Source organism: Physeter macrocephalus, chromosome 1 (genome assembly GCF_002837175.3).
Source record: "Physeter macrocephalus isolate SW-GA chromosome 1, ASM283717v5, whole genome shotgun sequence".
Classification (NCBI taxonomy): Eukaryota; Metazoa; Chordata; class Mammalia; order Artiodactyla; family Physeteridae; genus Physeter; species Physeter macrocephalus.
The window spans coordinates 87,478,923-87,502,452 of NC_041214.2; the positions used below are offsets into that span (position 1 = coordinate 87,478,923).

Genomic DNA, 23,530 nt, shown 5'->3' on the forward strand with positions numbered 1-23,530 from the left:
CGGGACCCTGGCAGTGGCGGGCTGCACAGGCTCCTCCGGGAGGGGAGGTGTGGAGAGTGACCTGTGCTCGCACACAGGCTTCTTGGTGGCGGCAGCAGCAGCCTTAGTGTCTCATGCCCGTCTGTGAAGTCCACGCTGATAGCTGTGGCTCGCGCCTGTCTCTGGAGCTCCTTTAAGCAGCTCTCTTAATCCCCTCTCCTCACGCACCAGGAAACAAAGAGGGATGAAAAAGTCTCTTGCCTCTTCGGCAGCTCCAGACGTTTTCCCGGACTCCCTCACAGCTATCCGTGGTGCACTAACCCCTTCAAGCTGTGTTCACGCAGCCAACCCCAGTCCTCTCCTGGCTTCTGACCAAAGCCCGAGCCTCAGCTCCCAGCCCCTGCCCGTCCCGGCGGGTGAGCAGACAAGCCTCTCGGGCTGGTGAGTGCTGCTCGGGACCGATCCTCTGTGCGGGAATCTCTCCGCTTTGCCCTCTGCACCCCTGTTGCTGTCCTCTCCTCCTGGGCTGTGAAGCTTCCCCCCTCCGCCACCCGCAGTCTCTACCCGCGAAGGGACTTCCTAGTGTGTGGATACCTTTCCTCCTTCACAGCTCCCTCCCACTGGTGCAGGTCCCATGCCTATACTTTTGTCTCTGTTTATTCTTTTTTCTTTTGTCCTACCCAGGTATGTGGGGAGTTTCTTGCCTTTTGGGAGTTCTGAGGTCTTCTGCCAGCTTTCAGTGGGTGTTCTGTAGGAGTTGTTCCACATGTAGATGTATTTCTGATGTATCTGTGGGGAGGAAGGTGATCTCCGCGTCTTACTCTTCCGCCGTCTTACGCAAGCCCCCCGGGGGTAGGAGTTTATTAATTAATTTATTTGTTTTTGCTGTGTTGGTTCTTCGTTTCTGTGCGAGGGCTTTCTCTAGTTGTGGCAAGCGGGGGCCACTCTTCATCACGGTGCACAGGCCTCTCACTATCGCGGCCTCTTGTTGCTGAGCACAGGCTCCAGACGCGCAGGCTCAGTAGTTGTGGCTCACGGGCCTAGTTGCTCCGCGGCATGTGGGATCCTCCCAGACCAGGGCTCGAACCCGTGTCCCCTGCATTAGCAGGCAGATTCTCAACCACTGCACCACCAGGGAAGCCCTCCAATATGTTTTAAACTCCTATTTATCTGTGACCTCCCAATTTCTTTCACTCTGCCCTTTGGAACTCCCAGTTCGTGATCAGCAAAATTTCCTTTTTCCTCAAACTCTTCTGTGATGGTTCATCTCACCTTTTTTTCTCTCATAGAAACCTGGTGTTCCTCCAAGAGTACTGTTTTTTCTATAGCCCTCACAAAAAGTGGAATTTTTATGTCATGTCCCATGTACCTTGGGACCAACAAGTGGAGTTGATGTCTTCCTTGCTTATCATTGGTATTTATGGATGATTGTACCTCCTCCCTTTTAAAAATGTATATATCACCAGACAGAATTTTCTACTTCCCCTCCTTGTCTAGTCATCTGCATCTTTCACAATCACTCCTACTCATTGATGCTTTGAACTGTCTTTTCTCTGTCCACTATTCATGTAATCATTCTTAGTGATTTTCAGTATCCTGGTGTGATCCTTCCAAAATCTTGACTTCTCAGTTCTTTGATATCCTTGCCTCTAGGAGTCTTTATTTTTTCTTTCACTTGAGTGGCCTGCTGAAATGGTTATTATATTCAAGACCTCTTTACCATTGACTGAACCACTTACAAAATCTCAGCTGCAAACATTTCAAACTGACTAGCACTTCCTTTCTTTTCAGTTCACCTCCCCTACAACAATTTTTTTTTTTACCCTTTAAAGACCTCCAGCCCAACTTTTTATTATCTGTCACTTCTTTCATGCTCTTACTTCCCTCCTTGCTTTGCTCACATTCCTTGGTCCATGACTATAAACACTGCCTTTCATAATCTTAACTCTTTTGCTCCTCTGTCACTTCATTGGTAAGATCTAACCTTGGTTAATTGCAACTCTGCCTCCTCCACATCAGCTCCAAAGCTGCCCATTAAACTTCCAATACCTGTTTTCTGGCCCTCATTTTCAATTGATGGTCTTATTTTGTATTCCATCCTGTTAAAATAAATCATCCATTTGTGTTCTTAAATCTCACCCTTCACTTCTGTACTAGACCTTCATTTTTGACTGTTCAGGGACTTGTGAAATTCTCTCTTCTCTTCATTGCATTGTCTGTCTTTCCCTCCATACTGGATTATTCCCATCAGTGCACATACCCACTAAAATACCTTTCATTAAAACAACCAGCCAGAACCCCTCTAGGAGTATAGACTGTCAGATCCAATGGTCAGTTCTCAATCTTTATTTTACTCGACCCCACAACAGCTTTTTACACAACTAACTGCTCTCTTCTTTAAATTCTTTTCTTCTTGACTCTTGAACACCATTCTCCTAATACTCTCCCTACCTCAGTTTCCTTTGCAGTATCTTCCTCCTCTTCTTACCGCTAATAGTTAGAGTAACTCAGGGCATCAGTCCTTGAACTTCTCTCTTTTTATACTCATATTTCAGGTGATCTCATCCAGGTGCCTTTAAATACATCAGTACTCATATCTTCGGTCCAGAGCTATTCCTTGTACACTAGACTTGTGTATCTGGCTTTCCTACTCAGTATCTCTACTTGGATTAAGTATCTGAAAGTTAACATGTCAAAAACAGAGTTTCTAATTTTATTGTTCTCCCCCATCTTCATTCAGTGTACCAGCCACTGAGATGCTGAATATAAAAACCCTTGGAATAATTTTCTATTCCTTTTTCCTTTGCTCCACATGCAATTTAATAGCAAATTCTGAGGGCTCTGTGTTTAGAATATATTATGATCTAACCATTTTCACCACTTCTACAACTACTAATTCAAATTATTTAATTTGTTGCCTGAACTATAGCAGTAGATATCTACCTGGTCTCCCTAGCTCCATTCTTTACTCTCACCAGTCTGTTCTTCACCCAGCAACCAGAGTCATCCTTACAGAATGTCAGTTCTTGTCAGTACCTTGTTTTTACTCTCCCGTGGCTTCCAATTCGATATATAATAAAATTCTAAATCCTTCTTTACCATAGTCCAAAAGGCCCTTTATTATCTAGCCCCTGGCAGTATCTCTAATCCCATTTCCTACAGCTCCCTCAATTACTTTGTTCCAGCTGTATTGGCCTTGTTCCTGTTCCTCAAATATATCAAGCATGTGGCCATCTCAGAACCTTAATCTTGCTGTTTCCTCTGGCTGGAACATTCTTTCCTCAGATATTCTCATAGTTCATTTCCTCACTTCCTTCAGATTTCTGCTCATCTGTTACCTTCTCAGAGGGTCTTCCTAGATTCTTGTCTAAGGTAGCAGGCACTTCTTCACTCCAAACGTCACTGAGTTCTTACCTTTTTAAATATTTTTCTTCATAGCACTTAATACTACCTGATTGTTTATTATTATATATTTTTAATCTGTCTGAATTCTTTCTTAGACCTTCTGTGAAATATATATCACAGTTTAGCTAGTGGTATACTGATCCTCTAGCTGATGATTCTCTTCTTATTTACCCTTATGGAAAGAAATACCCTTGAGGAGGTGAGACAGGGAGAGAAGAGGAGAAAAACCATTTGGTTTCCTTATAACTAGGATGAGTATATATTCATCGACCAAACTTGGAGTACTTTTATGGAAAGAGGGAACTTCCCAGCAAACAGAGGCATGTGGTGTCATCATCTATAACCATTTATCTTCTGACAGTTCCTACCAGGCAGCAGGTCTAAATATTCACACCAAGGCATTTCCACGTTGGACTAACAGGGATTGGCCTAATCTTCTTATCTATGTATGTTTCAAACATTTGGCCTCATGCCTAATAATAATTGTATTTTGAAGTGATAGATCAAATATATATATATATATATATATATTTTCTTCATCTCTAAGGAATGAAATTGCTTATATTCAGTAGTATAATGCCTTTGTATTAAACTAGAATATATAGAGAGTAAGTAGATAATCCTCTTAAACAACTTTGGAAATGCCAAGTCTGATAGTAGAATAGTTTCCAGGAGAATGGGTAGAAATAGTCTCTTTGAGTATTGATTAACCAAGCAATCAAAGTTAGCATAAAAATTCTTATACTGGTTGTGAGATGCTGTCTCTTGGCAAAGTTTAATTTCCTACTCAAAAGGCCAGTAATTTTGTAAAATTAATAACATTACTCAGATTTGGAAATTAATTGTTTCCCTTTTCACCCAAAGAATATCTACTCAAAAATATGTTTAAATCGTGTTTGAGACCCAGTCATTTGTATAGTTGGACACTTTAGAAAAGCATTAAGATGAAGATTAAACAAAAAGTTTACAATGGTTATATTCGCTTTTAAAAAATACCACATTGGGGCTTCCCTGGTGGCTCAGTGGTTGAGAATCTGCCTGCCAATGCAGGGGACACGGGTTCGAGCCCTGGTCTGGGAAGATCCCACATGCCGCAGAGCAACTGGGCCCATGAGCCACAACTATTGAGCCTGCGCGTCTGGAGCCTATGCTCCGCAACAAAAGAGGCCGCGACGGTGAGAAGCCCGTGCACCACGATGAAGAGTGGCCCCCGCTCTCCGCAACTAGAGAAAGCCCTTGCACAGAAACGAAGACTCAACACAGCCAGAAAAATTAATTAATTAATTAAAAAATAAAAGACCAGATTGACCACACAATCCATCAGTTGCATTCCTTAGTTTTTACCCAAATGAGTTGAACATTTATGTCCACATGGAAACCTGCACACAGACTTTTATAGCAACTTTATTCATGATTGCCAAAACTTGGACGCAACCAAGATGACCTTCAGTAGGTAAATGGATAAATAAACTGTGGTACAGCCAGATAATGAAATGTTATTAATCATTAAAAAGAAATGGAAAGATGTGGAGGAACTTTAAATGCATATTTCTAAGTGAAAGACACCAATCTGAAAAGGCTACATACCGTATGCTTCCAACTATATGACATTCTGGAAAAGGCAAAACTATGGAGACAGTAAAAAGATTAGTGGTTGCCAAGGGTTAGGAAAGAGGGAGGGATGAATAGATAGAGCACAGAGGATTTTTAGGCCAGTGAATCTATTAGGTATGGTACTATAATGGTGGATACATGACATTATATATAAATTTGTTCAAACCCATAGAATGTACAACACCAAGAATGAACCCTAGTGTAAACTATGAACTTTGGATAATAATGGTGTGTCAGTGTAGGTTCATCAGCTGTACAATGTATAGCTCAGGTGGGGAGTGTTGATAGTGGGAGGCAGTGCATGTGTGTGGGCAGAGGTTATATGGGAACTGTACTTTCTGCTCTAAAAAATAAAGTCTGTTAAAAGAGCAACATTGGTATCTTAAGGTGGATTAGATTGGCTATAGTTTGAAGAACTAAGTAAGTGAAATTTGTTATATAAGCTCTTTATAATGAGGAAGTGTGTTGCATTCATCTTTGTAGTTTCTATAGAGTGTCATGATTGTTAGATTGTCCTTTTGTCAGGGACAAATAGGTAAAAAGAAATTTCACAAGCTGCAATTTATGTATTTTAATATGTATATTATATATGTGTATATATGTATTTTACATATATATATAGTTTTAAAGTTAACTTTTAAAATAATGTGTTAATAACAGTGCTGAAAAATGACTGGCCCATATGCTTTGGGGTCAGAATAGGATATTCAGCCTGCACAACATTTTTGCCCTTTGCTTATTTCAAGCAGTGTTTGTTTTCCTGAGAATTGTACAACATACCTCTTATCACAGCTGCATTTCAGTAATCAGTTGGGTAATGATTTGTTTAATACCGGCTGCTAAACCATAAGCTTCACAAGAGCTGGTAGTACAGATGTATGTTTTCTTCTCTTATATCCCCAGAGCCTAGCGTAGTGAGCGCACATGTTGACTGTTTGTTGAATGAATAATCAAATGTTAATATATATGTCTGTTTTCATTTAATCTGATGATGGCTACAGGGAAATTTGGAACTTCTAATTATGGTTTGGCCACGGTAAATTTCCCAAGCCTTTTTTTTTTTTTTTGGCGGTACGCGGGCCTCTCACTGTTGTGGCCTCTCCCATTGCAGAGCATAGGCTCCGGACGCGCGGACTCAGCGGCCATGGCTAACGGGCCCAGCCACTCCGCGGCCTGTGGGATCCTCCCGGACCAGGGCACGAACTCGTGTCCTCTGCATCGGCAAGCGGACTCGCAACCACCGCGCCACCAGGGAAGCCCCCAAGCCATTTTTATGTAGAACTATGGCTTTAAAATTAGCAAGTCTCCATTACAGGATTTTATAAAATCATGTATATTTCTAAAGTAATTCAAAGCCCTCTGTGAAAAAACTGAAGCATATATCTTCTTAACATATGAAGAACTTAAATTCTTATTGTCAAAATTTAACTTAGTATCATTTTCTTTAGAGAGCTCTCACTGCGTTATTCTTTGTACTTCCTTGCACTGTTATTTAGATAACATTTTCAATCCTCCATTTTTATATCAAAATTTAGAATTTTGATAAAGGTAAAAATAGTTGTTCAGACCATGTGGAGAACAGTAGCCTACAATTATCACCTTATTTTACAGACTTTAAATAAACCAACTGATGTGACAATTTTACAGGCATATGCAAATCAATCAACAAAGACTGGACCTATTTTGTACAAGTATAAACCAACTGGTGTCACATCTGGAAGCAGTGGAATTTTAGGAGAATCCTAAATACAACTTCTGCCCCTAGATAAATTTATTTAAAAGATGTTTTCCCCCTCACCTCTTAACAGGTGCCCTGCCTATTCATTCTTTATCCATTAGTAAACCCCAATTTAGTCCCGTTTCTGAACAGTATTTTTGAAATCTGAACTGTGACTGTTGACTCAGCCAGCTGTGGAGTGTGAAGAAATTATTATTATGACAAAATGGGACCAGTTGATTGCCTTACAGAATTTTTGTTGGTCCTGAGGAAAATTACTGGAGATTATAATCTGCAATTTGAATCAAAACATATCCCAGCGTCACTTTTCTGTTTTTAACTCTGACTAATCTTGGTAGAACCATCTAATATATCAAAGCGTTATAAATTTGAAAAGTAATCAGTTTGTAAGTATTTTGAAAGATAAAGAATGGGATTTCCCTGGTGGTGCAGTGGTTAACAATCTGCCTGCCAGTGCAGGGGACACGGGTTTGAGCCCTGGTCCGGGAAGATCCCACATGCCGCAGAGCAACTAAGCCCGTGTGCCACAACTACTGAGCCTGCATTCTAGAGCCCACGAGCCACAAGTACTGACCATGCGTGCCACAATTACTGAAGCCCGTGCGCCTAGAGCCCGTGCTTCGCAACAAGAGAAGCCACCGCAATGAGAAGCCCGCGCACTGCAGCGAAGAGTAGCTCCCACTTGCCGCAACCAGAGAAAGCCTGTGTGCAGCAATGAAGGCCCGATGCAGCCAGAAATAAATAAATAAATTTTTAAAAAAAGAAAAAGAAAAACAAAGATGAATACCAACCTTAGGAATTAATTGTTTCAGCTATACTAAATGCCGTAGCAGGATTTTGGAGAGGGGAAATAGAGCAAAAATCGTATCATTCTAATCATTTTTTCCAAACTGAAAGGCTACATACAGTATAGATCCTAAATTCTTTCAGTTATAAGAACACAGCTTTATTATATAGGCCTTTTTTGTAAAAATATTTTAAAGAACTAGATGAAACTTGAAATTTTCATATGTATTTATTGTTTTTTTAATTCTCTCATTCCCTTTTTTGGGGGAGGAGTTGCGTGTTTTTATTATCATAGGTTAAGCACTACAAGAGAATTAAACCAACTGTAGTTAGTAAAAACTAATGTAGGTGTCTCGAAGTCATATTCTGTTCTCTTCATGACCTAATCAGACTTTTTTCTTTTTTAAAATCACCTAAAGTGGAGTCAGCATACTACAGCCTGTAGGCCACGTCCAGCTTGCCACTTGTTTGTGTAAATAAAGTTTTATTGGAACACAGCCATGCCTATTTATGAATTGCATTTGGCTACTTTCAAGCTGCTACAGCACAGTTGGGTAGTTGCAGCCGAAACTACATGGCCCTTAAAGTCTAAAATATTTATTACCTGACCCTTTATGGAAAAAGTTTGCTAACCCTTGACCTAAGGATTGATGAAATATTGTTTCTTTTCTGGGATATTATATATTGTCTTTGCAGTAAAATACAATAGCAACAATAAAGACGAAATAAAGCTCTTTTTGAACTGTTTTGAAGAGACAGTGTAGTATAGTAGTTGAGAATGCTGTCTTTAGAGGATGATGGCCTGGGTTTAAATCTGTATTGTATTTATTAGCTGTAGCACCTTGGACAAATAACCTAAATTCTGAGTCTCTTTCTTCCACCTGCAGAAAACAGGGATTAAGATCTAGTGAAAATTAATGGGACAAACATGCGAAGCCCTTATTATAATATCTGATATCAGTAAAGTACCTATCATCATCTTTATCACCACTTTCACGACCACCATCATTATTGGTCCCACAGAATATTCTGGCCTTTTAAGTGAGGAATCTGGAGATATGGAGAAGCAACCTCATTGCAGAATGAAGAAGAATTATGTTTTAACAAGAGGATTGGTAACCTTGACTGGGTCCAGCCAGGAAAAGAGAAACCACAGTAATTATTTTAACAGGGAAACTGTAATATGGGGGGGGGGGGTGGTCGGTGTTAAAAAAGAAACTGAAAAGGAAACATGGAACACCAAGGTAAAACAGAGAAGCAGCTAACCTCTGAGGAGGGACCTAGGGACCAAGTTAAGGTTAGTAGAACCCAGAAGTTTGGAGGAAGGGCACCACAGGTTTTAAATATGAGCTGTCAGTGATATTTACTTTCTAATACAGCTTAAAAAGGAAAGAGGTAAAAATCTTTTGGGCAAGTGTTCTTCACCAAGACATGTTTATTTTCAGTTGGGATATTATTAGGCAATTAGCTGTTGCTAGATAGAGAACAACATGAAACTGGCAATTTTTTGGCATTTTTGTATTTTGAAACTTCTAAGGTCATCAAGTGGTAGAATATCTTGCACACTTTCTGATTGGTAGTGACCGCCCAACCACACAGAATCTTTTAGCAATATCTGCTGTGTGTATAGCACGGGGAGGGAGGATGTACACAATTCATTCCGAGTCACTTTATCACTTGAGAGTGCTGATGAACTCAATCTCTTTTGGCAATCACATGGTTTCATTCGTCCAACAAATACGTATTAAATACTTATATTCTAGGCACTGGGAACACAGGAGTAAATAAAACAAGAATCCCCACTCTTCTAGAGCTTATATTAAAGTGGGGGAAGACGGATGACAAACGTAATTAAAATATGTGGTATGCTGGAGGAAAGGTAAAAAGAGAAGGCAACGGGAAATGTGTATGTTTGTGCGTGTGTGGTGGGGGTGGGGTGGGGTTAGTAGAATAACTAAGAGTGTCTTCAGCTGGAGGGCGATATTTGAGCAAAGGCATAAGAGAAGTTATGGAGTTGAGCCATATGGATATCTGGGGCAAGAGCATTCTATGCAGAGGAAGAGTGAATAAAAGACTGAGGCCAGAGCATGTTTAGAGTGTTTGGAGAACAGAGAGGTCAATATGGCTGAAACGCTGAGTGGGAGGAGAATAGTAGAAGACAACTTCAGAAAGGTGACAGCGGCCTGAATCACTAGGGACTTGTACCAGAATGAATAGAATAGGGTAAATATATGATTACTAGGAAGATTTAAGGGCCCGTTTTAGGTTAGTCATGGAGTCCATGGTTGTGTATGTTTCTGTAGCCATAGTCTGATAAAATTGGGGGGTCGGGGGCGGGCAGCATATTGCAGTTGGTAGTTTCATACTTACTTGTTAATTATGTAACCACATCTTTGAATCCAAGTTTTGGATCTCTGTTTACTTGAAATTTTTAGTGATTGTTGGCTCATCCTTCTACCAATACAAAGTGATCAGCTGAATGCTGATAGAACGCCATCTTTTTATAATGAAGGGATGACATACCTTAACTATCATGAATCTTGCAAGCAGAAATAGATCCGTAAACTAGGTGTTCTGCCTGTGTGAACTAACAAATTGGTACCCATGCTTCTATATTAGGATTGTTAATCACTAGATCTATTTCCCTATCCCCCCTTTGTTATTTTAAAATCAAAAATTTATATTTAATCCCTTAGTATTTGTTAAAAAATGTATCTGGTTTTGTTGCTGTTTGCTTCTGAGATAATTATGACACAGGTATCATATACAGCTGGTTCAAATAACATGTTACAGATTTTATATTGAAGGTACTTATTTGGAGTAACTGTGGCAAAAAGAGCATTTGAATCAAATAAGAATCAGATCTAAACAATGAAAAACACCTTTATTCTGAAGATACCGGACCCCTGTTAAGTACAATGATTCCCAGACAGTTTTGATAAATCTACTGTGCTGTATTTTATCCTTTTATAAACATACAAAAGGCTTGCAGTTTTTTCCCCTGGTTTCTCTTTCCCTCTTAGATAGCTTCTTTGACATTTATTCAGAGAAACATGTCTCATTACCACATAGTAGGTATTTAAGCAAAGGAACTTGGATTAAGAATATTAAACTGTGCCATACAAAAACAAAATAAAATCCTTATTGACCAACAGTGGCATAGGGGTAATTTTTTTTCCCTGTTATCTAAGATATTGATAACAAAAGAGTTGCTATTTCATATATTTCATCTTCCGTAAATGTGGTATAAATTTATTTTGACCTTATTGAATCTTTGTGTGTATTCTAAGCTGAGTTTTACCCCATTCATGTGACATGTTAATGTAAGATGTAAACAATTATTAATTACCTGGTAGTATGGTATTAGCTGTCTTTCCTCAGAGTTTGGTCTTATGCTATGATGACCATTTTAATAAGCAAGAAAATAAGTGAGAAGGACTTCCCCGGTGGTCCAGTGGTTAAGGCTCTGCCTTCCAATGTAGTGGGCGCGGGTTTGATCCCTGGTCGGGGAACTAAGGTCCCACATGCCATGGGGTGCAGCCAAAAATTAAAAAGAAAATAAGTGAGAAAGAGTTTAAAAATATGTTCAGAAAGCCTTGTAAATCTATTGTGGTTGGGTCTAACTATGATGTAAAAGATACTTTTTAGTGGCCATTGTTGGTGTTATTCTTAATAGTCCTTCCTCCCAACTTCCCATCAGTCACTAGATATACCAATTCTACCTTCAAAATCTATCTTTATTTGACTACTCATGTCCATTTTCACCATCACCATCATTTGGTTAAAGCCACTGATAACCTCTCAGCTGGATTATCATAGTAGCCTCCTAATTGTTCCTTCTGTCTCTTCCTGTATCAGTCAGGATTCAGGTGCACATATAAAAAAAACCACTTTAACTATTTTAAGCAAAAAGATATTTATTAAAGGTAGGGGCACTCAATTTATATATTGTTTTTCATTTATTGTTGAATTAATGGAAGTGAAAGAGGGGGAGGTACATAGTCATAAATGTAGATGTGCAGTACATATTAAGCATGTGCCTATACCTAATGAGGTTTCAGACCACTTTTTATCAAAATTTTTTTAAAAGCTGCTTTCATAATTTTAAGATCGTAAATCAAATTTAAAATGTAAAGCTGTGAATAAATAACAAGAATCTCTAAAAATTAGTTAAAACATTTTTCAGAAAGCTGTGAATTCGATACTGGCATTAAAAAAGTACTTTAAAAATATGTACAATCCAGTTACTTACCGGGAATTTACAATTTTCTGCAGTGTTCTTTGAGACAGTGTTAATATTATAGCCTCTGTTGTCATGGAAACAAGTCTCTGAAGGCAGCCTCCGAGGCTAATGATTCCATGGTGTTGCTATGGATAGAAACAACTGAGACTGTTGTTAGTCACATGGTCAAGATTAAAAAAAAAAACAAAACTAAAACTCATTGGAGCTGATCTTATTGAGTGATATATACAAATGGAGCAGAAGAAGGATGATGGCATAAAAGTCATATTGTCTAATAAAATATGTATGTAAGATTTTTCAAGTTTAAAATGCTTATGGTGAATTCCTTCTTTTCTGTAATAACCCATATATAATGGTTACTGTATATTGCTGCCTCATTATTTATATTAGAGTCTTAAGTTTGCCATTTTCCAATTTAGAATCTTGTTATACAACTCCCCAGAATTTTACCATGCTCTCAATCCTGCACTGAAAATAGCCTCTTGCCTCTTCATATGTATTATCATATCTAACATCTGTGCTGTTCCTCATCACTCAACCTTCATTTGATTAGATATTATTTGTTTAGCGTGGTATTTTTGTTTCATATGAACTAAATGACTTCTTGTTCTGTAATTCTGTGTTACCTGAACTGGTTATTGGCTGTGGCTAGGAAATTGTGTGTGTTGGTACCCATTTGGTTTTGAAGACTTTCTCAGCAGTATTTACCTTTCTTAAGGAAGAAGCAGGGGCATATGTTCTTTTTCAAAGTACTTGCTCAGTGCCCTGTAGAGAGTGGGGTGGATTCAGATGGTGTACATTTTTTTAGGATTTTTAAAAAATGGTATTCAGATCCTCTAGATTATCGTTTCGAAAGGAAATAGATTTAGAATAGGCTCTGAGCCAGTATTACAGTGAGGTTTAAATGTAATATTAAAGAATTTATAGATTATCATAAAGGGTTTTGGAGAGCACCTGCCTAATGGAGGAAATTTTTGTGCTTGGCCTTGAAATTTGATATAAGCATACAGTTTTGTCTTTTTTATGTTAAAATGGATTATTAATTAGCTAATAGCTGACCCTATTAAAGAGGCATAAAGAAACTTTTATAGGTGTTAGATATGTCTCCTACTTTGATTGTGGTGATTGTGTCACAGGTGTATGCATATGTCCAAACTCATCAAATTGTATACATTAAATATGTGCAGTTTTTGTATATCAGTTATACTTTAACAAAGCTGTTTAAAAAAATTAAATAAAAAATGATAAACTTTAGACTTTCTTGTCTTTGATACTTTGGATGACTACAGCCAGTTATTTTGTAGCTTGTCACTCAATTTGGGTTTGTCTGATGTTTAATGTTCAAGTTATGCATCTTTGATAAGAATGTCACAGAAGCGATGTATTCTTATTACATCCTATCAGGTAGCATATGATTTTGATTTGCCCTGGTGATGTTAACTTTAAGATAGTATCTGCTACATTTCTTCACTGTAATTAATAAATCTTTGTAGGGGAGATATGTGTGTGTATGTGTGTGTGTGTCTCACATTCAAACTTTCTTCCACTAGAATAAAATGGAGGGTTCATTCAGCAGCAATGGAAGTTTTAACATTTGTTGATGTTTCTTGAATGAATTATTACTATGATCGTTGCCAAATGATGATTTTGTAACTCCATCATTCCTTCTACATTTCTTAATTGGCATTCTACTGTAAGGAAATACTCTTCTCTCTATTCATTTAATTATTATGTAATTATATCAGTGTAGACTCTTGGAGTCCTGTTTAATTCAGTGGGCTTTATGCCATCGTTATCGTTATTTATTTTGAGTCTCAAATTGTTCCCAATCTGACTGATAAGAGCCCTTCAAGCTGACTGTCAGTGTCCTTTGTCATGGCCTCGTTATTCTTCGAACACCTCCTTATTTTCTGGAACAGCAGAATATTCTAGGCTCATATTGTACTTGCTAGACTCTAGCACTGGAATCAGCCATTTCTCCAAAGATTCCTCTTTTGTTTTTTTTTTAATCAAAGAATGGGTATTTATAAACCAGGATCTGAATGCCAAGTATTTTCATGCTATTGAGGTGTTACTGCTCCCAGGTTTTCTCTGTAGACAGAGCTAGGGTATATATGTACATATAAACACATGCATTTATTTCTGTATTTGTATATATTGAAAACCATGCAGTCATACCAGTGGCTCCAAATCTAGTCTAAAACCATAGATTTCAGGCTAATTTTCTCCCTTTCCATATTTGTGACTCCATTCTCTGACGTGAGGAACCTTGCTTCCTTTATCCTTGGATCAAAAATCCCCTATATGTAAGCAATCTCCTGTCACTGTCGATGCTCTAGGTAGACATCCTTCCGACCCAGCTCAAGATCCAAGAGTTATCCCCACCTTGTTCCACTGGGGTCCCTATACTTCGTGCCAGACTACTACTACTGCCACATAGATACTCCATCACACTTGGGATCCAGCAAAACACATCAGGCTGCTGCCACTACTTGCCCACGTGGGATACCCTCTTCATCCTGCTCAGACTCCGCAACACCCTGCTCCAGACTGCTGCCACCCTTCCACTCCCTGTGCACAGAGGCTCTCCTCACCCTGCTCGACTTCAACAACCTCTACTCTCCTATTCAGGAAGTCTGCCTACACCAAGATCCTGATGATATTCTATCCATACTATCTTCTAGAAACCTAATTTTTGTACATCTCCTAATTATGTCAGTAAGCCATCTGGAATTAATTTTAAGTATGGTGTAAGAGAGTGAAGAGGGTTCATTTCATTTTCCATATGTATATCCAGTTGATTCAGCAGCAGTTTTCTAAAATTATTGAAATATAGTTGTTGCACTATATGTTAGTTTTGGGTGTACTAAATGATTTGATATTTACGTACATCATGAAATGATCACCACAGTAAGTCTAGTAACCATCTCTCCCCATACAAAGTTATTACAATATTATTGACCTTATTTCTTGTGCTGTGTATTACATCCCTGTGACTTATGTAACTAGAGGTTTATACCCCTTAATTCCCTTCACCTCTTTTGTCCACCCCCCCCACTTCCCTCCCTTTTGAAAACCACACATTTGTTCTCTGTATCTATGAGTCTCTTCATTTTGTTTTGTTTGTTTTGTTTTGTAGTGAGATCATGTGGTATTTGTCTTTCTCTGACTTATCTCACTTAACAGAAATTCTTTTAAAACTATCTTTTTCTCTTTGTCATAAATTAGGAGTTAGAATCTCTGGGTTTTTCAGACATTTTTAAAAAGTTGTAAATATTACATTGAAAATTAGTTAGCATTTAAATTATTTGTTTTAAGCTCATACTATGGAATTCAATTTTTTTTTTTTCTATAGGAACAATGTATAATTGGTGACTGGAGTCCCAAGTAAGGCCCACAGAGGCTTTACTCCTAATGTCCTTTTTTTAAAAAATTGTGGTAAAATATACATAACAGAATTTTACCATTTTAACCTTTCTTAAGTACAATTAATTCAGTGTCATTAAATACATTCACAGTGTTGTGCAGCCATCACCATTGTCCATCTCCATAATTTTTTCCATCATCCCAAACAGGGAACTGGTTTAGACTGGGAACATTAAAAAGAAAGAAAAAAAGGAAAAAAAATCTAATGGCTTAAAATCTCTTTCTACAGGATATAAGAAATCCAGGTAACAGTAGTCTAGCAAATCTTTTCCTAATTCCTCACAGGTTACCTTTTGTGAGCCTAGCTCAGTTGTAAAATGAAGGGTTAAACTTGATCCCTAGCTTCTTCAACTCTAGTAGTCTTGTAAAATCATTGAAATTTGTTAGCATCTTTTGGAACAATTAACGGGAAATGCATTTTCAGTTTATTTTCTAGAGAATGGGATGGTAAAAGATCATAATAATTGTTTTTCTCTTAATATGAATAGATCTTCCATCCCTCACTCAGCATTATAGCATCACTGTGTATTCATTGTTGACAACTGGAAAAGTAGAATTCGAAATAAAGAGGCAGGGGAGAAAAAAACCATTCATAATCCTGCCCTCAGAGGTTTACTTTTCAAACATTTCTTTCCATTTTTTAGATAAAAGCTTTATCTTCCCTTTTTTACTTAACGTCATGTCATAGGCAATACCCTTTATGACTTACAGGCTGTTCTTACAGATGCTTGTTAACTGATGCATAATATTTAATCTTATAAAATTATCATTATTTGCTCAACCATTCCAACACCTTATATTTAGGATATCCTACATTTCCCCAAGTATAAACAATGCTCAAAAGAATATAGTGAGTGTTAAGACATTTGCGTTTTGAATTATTCCCTTAGGATAGATTTCCACAATTACTAAGTCAGAGTTCAAACATTTTTAAAGCTATAGATAATTACTTAGGTTGCTTTTCGTAAAGTATGTATGAAGTTACATATCCAACAGCACTGTGAAAGGACCTGTTTCCATGCATTAAAATTTTTTTTTGCCATTTTGACCAGTTTTAACTGCACAATTCTGTGGCATTAATTACATTCCCATTGTTGCCCAACCATCACCACTATCTACTATTTCCAAAACCTTTTCATTATCTCAAACTTACTTTGTAACCCTTAAGCAGTAAACTCCTTATGCTCCTCTCTCCCTGGCCCCTGGTAACTTCTAGTCTACTTTTTATGAATTTACCTATTCTAAATATTTCATATAAGTGGAATCACACAATATTGACCTTTTGTGTCTGGTTAATTTCACCCATGTGTACCATGTATCAGAATTTCATCCCTTTTTATGACTGAATTAATATCCATTGTATAAATATATCACATCTTGTAGCTATTTATCTGTTGATGGACACTTGGGTTGTTTCTACCTTTTGGCTGTTGTGAATAATGCATCATTGAACACTGGGGTAAAGTATTCAAGTCCCTCTTTTCAGTTCTTTTGACTATTTACCTAGGAGTAGAATTGCTGGGTCATATGGTAATCCTAGGGTTAGTTTTTTGAAGAACTGCCAAACCAAACTTTTCCAGAGTGACTGCACCATTTTGCATTCCCAGCAGCAGTTTTTGAGGATTCCAGTTTCTGCACATCTTTGCCAACACTTGTTACTTTCTGTTTTTGTTTTCACTTTTTTATTACAGCATCCTAGTAGGTATGAAGTGATATATCATTGTAACTTTGATTTACATTTCCGTAATGAATGATGATGCTGAGTATATTTTCATGTGCTTATTGGTCATTTTTGTATCTTCTTTGGAGAAATGTCTGTTCAAGTCCTTTGCCTATTTTTTAATTGTCTTTTTGTGGTGAGTTATAGGAGTTCTTTATATATTCTGCATGTTAAACTATCATCAGATGTATGATTTACGAAATTTTCTCCCATTCCATGCGTTGTCTTTCCCCTTTCTTGATAATGCCATTTGGTGCACAAAAGGTTTTAATTCTGATAAAGTCTAATTGATTTTTTTTTTACTTATGCTTTTGATATCATATTTAAGAATCCATTGTCAAATCCAAGGTCATGAAGATTTATCCCTATGTTTTCTTCTAAAAGTTTTATGGTTTTAATGCTTATATTTAGGTCATTGATTAATTTCCAGTTAGTTTTTATATAGGATGTGAGGTAGTGGTTTAACTTTATTCTTTTGCATGTTGCTATCTGGTTGTCCCAGCACCATTATCGAAGAGATGCCATACATTTTTGATAAATCTTGATTGATTTGATTGACAACAAAAGGTCAACATTATAATTTTATTTTGTATTTCTTTATCAATGAGGAAAAGCATAGTTTCAAGTTTGGCAATTGGTTCTTCCTGTTTTAAGTGTCTTCTAATGTACATTGTTTTCTTATAGATTTGATTTTAATGTTTCTCTTATATATGTAGAATATGTCATTGGTATAGCAAATATTTATGAATTAATCCAGTTTATAGAGATTGGGACTTGTTACAAGACACCTTTTTTGTGTTCCAGTTACACCTTTTTTAAAAATAGTTAATTAAGCCTGATAGAGTAATTGAGTATAAATATCAAAACTTCTTAAATTATGTCACTAGAGTTCCCACTTAATGACTTTACAGGCAGGTTTAAGACAGGGTATTATAGTTCTTAATAGTAGAGGTTAACAGCATAGATTCTTTAAAATGATATAAATTCAGTTTTTAAGTGCTTTGAATCTTCTGTTTGTAGATTTATAGGCCCCAATTGCCTACCTCATGGTACGCTAATGAAATTACTTTTGATTCTTTGAATGCAAGGAAGAAAGTAGTCAAATATATACTGAATGCTACAAAAATATTTTGTAGTCTGTCTGTGAAGTGAGTGTCTTGCCTCCCAGTGGAGGAATATTGTTAAATCATTATCTTTTATTATTTTCATTTAAACATCTAAAGAGTAGTCACTCGTTTTAGCTACAGAGTCATTAAAATTATTATTGGTGGTATAATTGAGCGTTTTCTCATTTAAATTGAAGTAATATATTATTTTACCTATTTCAGTTATTTCTGAAAACTATAATTTATCTTTATGACAAAACTTTCTATTATGTGTTTCCTTTTTATTTGATATTTTTCCTGATTTTTTGTCGTTGATGATTTTTAGCCAACAGAAGCTGTACCTCCCTCTTCTCCCACTGTCCCTGTGATCCCTGTCCTGCCAGTCCCTGCCGAGAATACTGTCATCCTACCCACCATACCACAGGTTTTTATTAGTTTTCTTTTTTCTTTATAAAAATTTCATTTGTTTTTAATGTTTCATTTGTATTCTTTTCAAATCATTTTAACTATTTCTTTGTTAGATTTGGTAATTCACGTTGGGCTTCAAACAGTATTTTTAGGGAGTTAAATATCTGGGAATTAATATAAGATGGGTTAATATTTGCCATTTCATTAGGTTATCGGTGAAATAAGATATATTCTAAACTTCATCATATTGAACCACCTTAGATTTGTTATCATGCCTTTTATACTTGTAAATCTGTTCGAAACAGTTTTTTAATTTATTTGCTTTGGGAAATTTTATTTTCTAAAGATAATAAAAATAATTGTCCTCCTGATCTTGTACTGGAAGTGTCATTTTATGTATAGCATTTTGTTTTCTAGTATATATTTATCTTTGGAAATACTCATCTTTCTGTCACTTGGTAGGATAACATACTTCACATTTATTATTTAAAAACAATAGCTAATATATATAAAGTATATGGGGAACTCTTCGTGGTATCTTAGCAACTTTTCTGTAAATCTAGAACTATTCTAAAATCATAAGTTCATTTTTTTTAAAGTTAATGTATAACAGTCAAAAAATAAAATGAAACAATAGCCAAATGTCAGAGAATCTGAACATTTTTAGCTTTCAGAGCTTTACTTAATAGTTCCAAGGGATGGCTTATTAAGACATTAACTACCCAACCAACAGAGTCATCCAAAGTTAAAATAAAGGTAGTATTATTATGTATAATAATAGTGTTCTTTGGTGTGAAAGATCTCAACCTCATTTAAAGTGTAAATAAATGCATCTTTAGGTATTTTTATTATTATTGATCTATAGCATAAAATCTAGTAAAAATGGTGTTTTTGCTGTGAAAACAGTGTCAAAGTAAGTCCTGTTATGGGAAAAAATGGGTTATCAGCTGTGATGGTTCACATCTCAGTGCCCTTCCCCTCTCCTAAAAAGTGAAAATCAGTAAGAACATTATACAAAATAGGATTCTAGGGGAAATTAGAGGTATTACACTAAAACTTCAGTCCATGTTATTATGTTATACTTCTATATAATCTCTGACCCTTTATGAAAATCATTAAAAGTCAAATCATTGTAAAACTATCAAGAATTGAATAGATAAGTCCAGATGGATATTTCCTCATATTGCAGAGAAGAAATTGAATTTATAAATAAAATATAATTCTACATAAGCAGCCAAAGGGTTATTGTAATACTGTAATAATGTAACACCTTTCCAAGTAACTAGGATTTAGTAGTACAATATTTTTTAAAGTAGGATATTTGAACGTTTATTTTACTCTTGTCACCTCAATTTGTCTTTTGATGTTAAAATAGTTTTCTAGAATCCTTTGAAATTTTGTAGTAGTTTCTGTTCTTATATTCAATAGGGAACCAGTCCTTCCAGTTCAGAGTTCTCTGACTTATTTACTAGTGTCCCTAACTTAGCATCACACTACACTTGGAAATTGTTGAGACATTGCATAGCCATGTAGTTATAAATAAAGGACTTAAGAGTCAGATTGATCTGGTTTAGAATTCCAGTCCTACCACTTAACTGGCTGTGTAACTGAGTAGTTTATTTAACACTGATCTTCTCTTTACTCATCTGTAACACTGAAGATGTTAGTATGTACTTGAAATGTTTTACAGTGATTGAAAGAATAAGAGTGTGTGTGTGCAGCTGGCACATGATCTTGGCTATTTGTATTATTAGTGTTGTTTCATATTTCCTTGAGACAGTAAACCAAGGAACAAATTAAAAAAACAAATGAACAGGGCTTCCCTGGTGGCGCAGTGGTTGAGAGTCTGCCTGCTGATGCAGGGGACACGGGTTCGTGCCCCGGTCCGGGAGGATCCCACATTCCGCGGAGCGGCTGGGCCCGTGAGCCATGGCCGCTGAGCCTGCATGTCTGGAGCCTGTGCTCCGCAATGGGAGAGGCCACAACAGTGAGAGGCCCGTGTACCGCAAAAAAAAAACAAAAACAAAAACAAATGAACAGAAGAGGCTTATTTATACTACCTAGCCTCACTTTAGGTTTTAAATATACTTACAAAAGTCCAAAAGTAGAGTAGTTTAACCATTGATGTTGTTTATGTGAGAAGGCTGTGGATGTGCCTCATTTTCCAGAATAAGTGTGTGCCTGAGTAATTGAGTATAACGTGCATTATAAAATTAATAAAAGTGATTAAAATATTTGTCCCCAATTGAATTTTGAAATCCATACCTAATACATAACCTGATTTTAACATTTTAAATAGATATTTTTCTTCTAAAGATCTACTACTTTATATTTTAGATGCATCAGGATGTAATAGAAATAGAAACAGAAGATACAAGATTTAGATTCTAGTCCTACTTTGTGACTCAAACAAGTTACTTAACCTCTCTGAGTTTTCTACTCCCTTCATCTATTAAAAAGGGTGGCTGACGCCTCCCTGACTACTTCAGAATGAGTTTGAGGACAGACAGATAGCTAGGTAGATGATAATTTTTTTTACATTTTTTATTTATTTATTTTTTTTGTGGTATGCGGGCCTCTCACTGTTGTGTCCTCTCCCGTTGCGGAGCACAGGCTCTGGATGCGCAGGCTCAGCGGCCATGGCTCACGGGCCCAGCAGCTCCGCGGCATGTGGGATCTTCCCGGACCGGGGCACGAGCCCGTGTCCCCTGCGTCGGCAGGCGGATTCTCAACCACTGTGCCACCGGGGAAGCCCGATGATAATTTTTTTTAATATTGTCTTTGATTATTTGTAGAACTTTAAACTTTCACAGTACTTTTATATTGATCCTGTCATTTAAATTTTATGAAAACCCTCTGCAGTAGGAATTATCATGCTTATTACTCAGAGTGGTACAGAAAAGGATACATTGAATGACTTTTTGAAGTCGCAGAAAGAACCTGGACTTTATAGTGACACCTGACCCTACCACTTCCTGGCCTCACCCTTGCCTGGTTGTGTGATGGTGGGGACATTACTCAGTTTCTCATAGCCTCAGTTTCTCCACATAGAAACTGAGCACATAGTAGTTGTATAACAGATGCTAGCTCTTCCTGCTGGAGATAAAATCATATAATCTCTATGATATACACCCAGAATATACACCCAGAATAAATATACACCCAGAATAAATACTCTGCTTTCAAACCAGATTCTTTAGACCTCCTTTTTTACCAGTTGTGAGGAGCTATCGGGTAATTAAAGTATTGTTGAAAATGCTTTATAGCTAATTTTGTGTGTTTGTGTGAAAGTCTCTGTTCACACGCAAACAGGTGCTTTGGAGGGATTGGGTTTTGTTCAATTATTTGTTATTGTTCCAATCATGTAGATACTAAGATGAATGTAACATTGTTCTTGTCCTCTAGGAGCCTACTCTCTGTTTATGCAAATCACAACTTAACAAATAACTCCCACATGACATGAGAGTAGTTAACGTTAGAGGTATAACCAGTATAGAACATCCTGTTGCTTCTGGGTAATTCAAGTTCCACAGAACATCTGAGTGTTGACTCTTAAATGATTTGATCATTAGTATAATCTAAAGCATGGCTTGATACATTTTCATTTTACTAGTAATCTTAAATAGAACAGTATACTTGGATTACCTTGATGAGCCTTTTTAAACCACACACTAATATGTGACTGCAGTGCCACTGTTCTATTTGTGTTTGGGGTTTTTTTGTTGGTTTTATGTTGATTTGTTTGTTTTTATATTATTTTCAAATCATTTCAGACTTACAGAAAGTTGCAAGAATTGTACAAAGAAATTCCATATACTTTGACCCACATCTCCCAATTGTTAATATATATATTTTTTCCAATTGTTAATATTTTTACCTGCCACATCTGCTTTATCGTTTCTGTTCTTCTGTAATTGAGTATAATATTATTTTTTGTAAACCTGTTAAAAGGAAGTTTTATTCATGCCCCTCTTACTGCTAAATATTAATACTTTACAATACTGAATATTTTTCCAAAGAACAAAAATATTACCATAGTACAGTGAGCTAAACCACAAAATTAACATTAATATAATACTACCCACTGTAATTCTGTTTTGCCAGTTGCCCTAATAATATTTTTTATATGAAAAACAAAAACAGGTAAGTTGGCCCATCCAAGACCACAGTTAGTTTTCATGAGTCTACTTTAATCTGAAGTAGCTACACAATCTGTCTTTCATGTGTGTGGCCTTTTACAAGAGAACAGGCTAGTCGTTTTGTAGAATATCCCACAATTTGTGTTTGATGCATTTTAATTAGATTGAGGTCATATATTTTCCATTTTTTTTTATTGTGATCAAATACACATAATGAGGGCTTCCCTGGTGGCACAGTGGTTGAGAGTCCACCTCCCGATGCAGGGGACACGGGTTCGTGCCCCAGTCCGGGAAGATCCCACATGCCACGGAGCGGCTGGGCCTCTGCGCCATGGCCGCTGAGCCTGCGCGTCCAGAGCCTGTGCTCCGCAACGGGAGAGGCCACAACAGTGAGAGGCCCGCGTACCGCAAAAAAAAAAAAAAAAAAAAAAAAAAATCCACATAATGTAAAACTTACCACCTTAACTATTTTAAAGTTTACAGTTCAGTGGTATTAAGTACATTCATATTGTTGTGCAAACATCACCATCATCCATCTGCAGAACTTGTTTCATCTTGCAAAACTGAAACACTGTACCCATTAAACACTTAATTCCCCATTCCTCCCTCCCCCCCAGGCCCTGGCAACTACCATTCTACTTTCTGTGTCTATGATTTTGACTCAAGTACCTCATGGAAGTGAAATCATAACAGTATTTGTCTTTTTGTGGCTAGCTAATTTCACTTAGTATAATGTCCTTAAGGTTAACTAACCTGTGTTGTAGCATATGTAGCATCAGAATTTCCCTTCTTTTGAAAGCTAAATAATATCCCATTTTATGTATATATGAGACCTTGCTTATCCATTCATCTGTCAGTGAACAACTTGAATTGCTTCCACATTTTAGCTCTTGTGAATAATGCTGCTGTGAACATGGGTATACAGACACCTCTTCAAGACCCTGCTTTCAATTCTTTTGAGTGTAT

The 23,530-nt window shown here is 37.0% G+C and overlaps 1 protein-coding gene across 1 annotated transcript in view; it reads left to right on the forward strand.

Moving 5' to 3' along the window:
• Positions 1 to 23,530, forward strand: part of DLG1 (discs large MAGUK scaffold protein 1) — a 298,658-nt gene that overhangs the window by 120,010 nt on the left and 155,118 nt on the right. Inside the window, exon 6 of the mRNA XM_024124264.3 lies at positions 18,343 to 18,441. Within this exon, the coding sequence (XP_023980032.1) occupies positions 18,343 to 18,441 (99 nt within the window). The remainder of the gene's footprint in view (positions 1 to 18,342; positions 18,442 to 23,530) is intronic.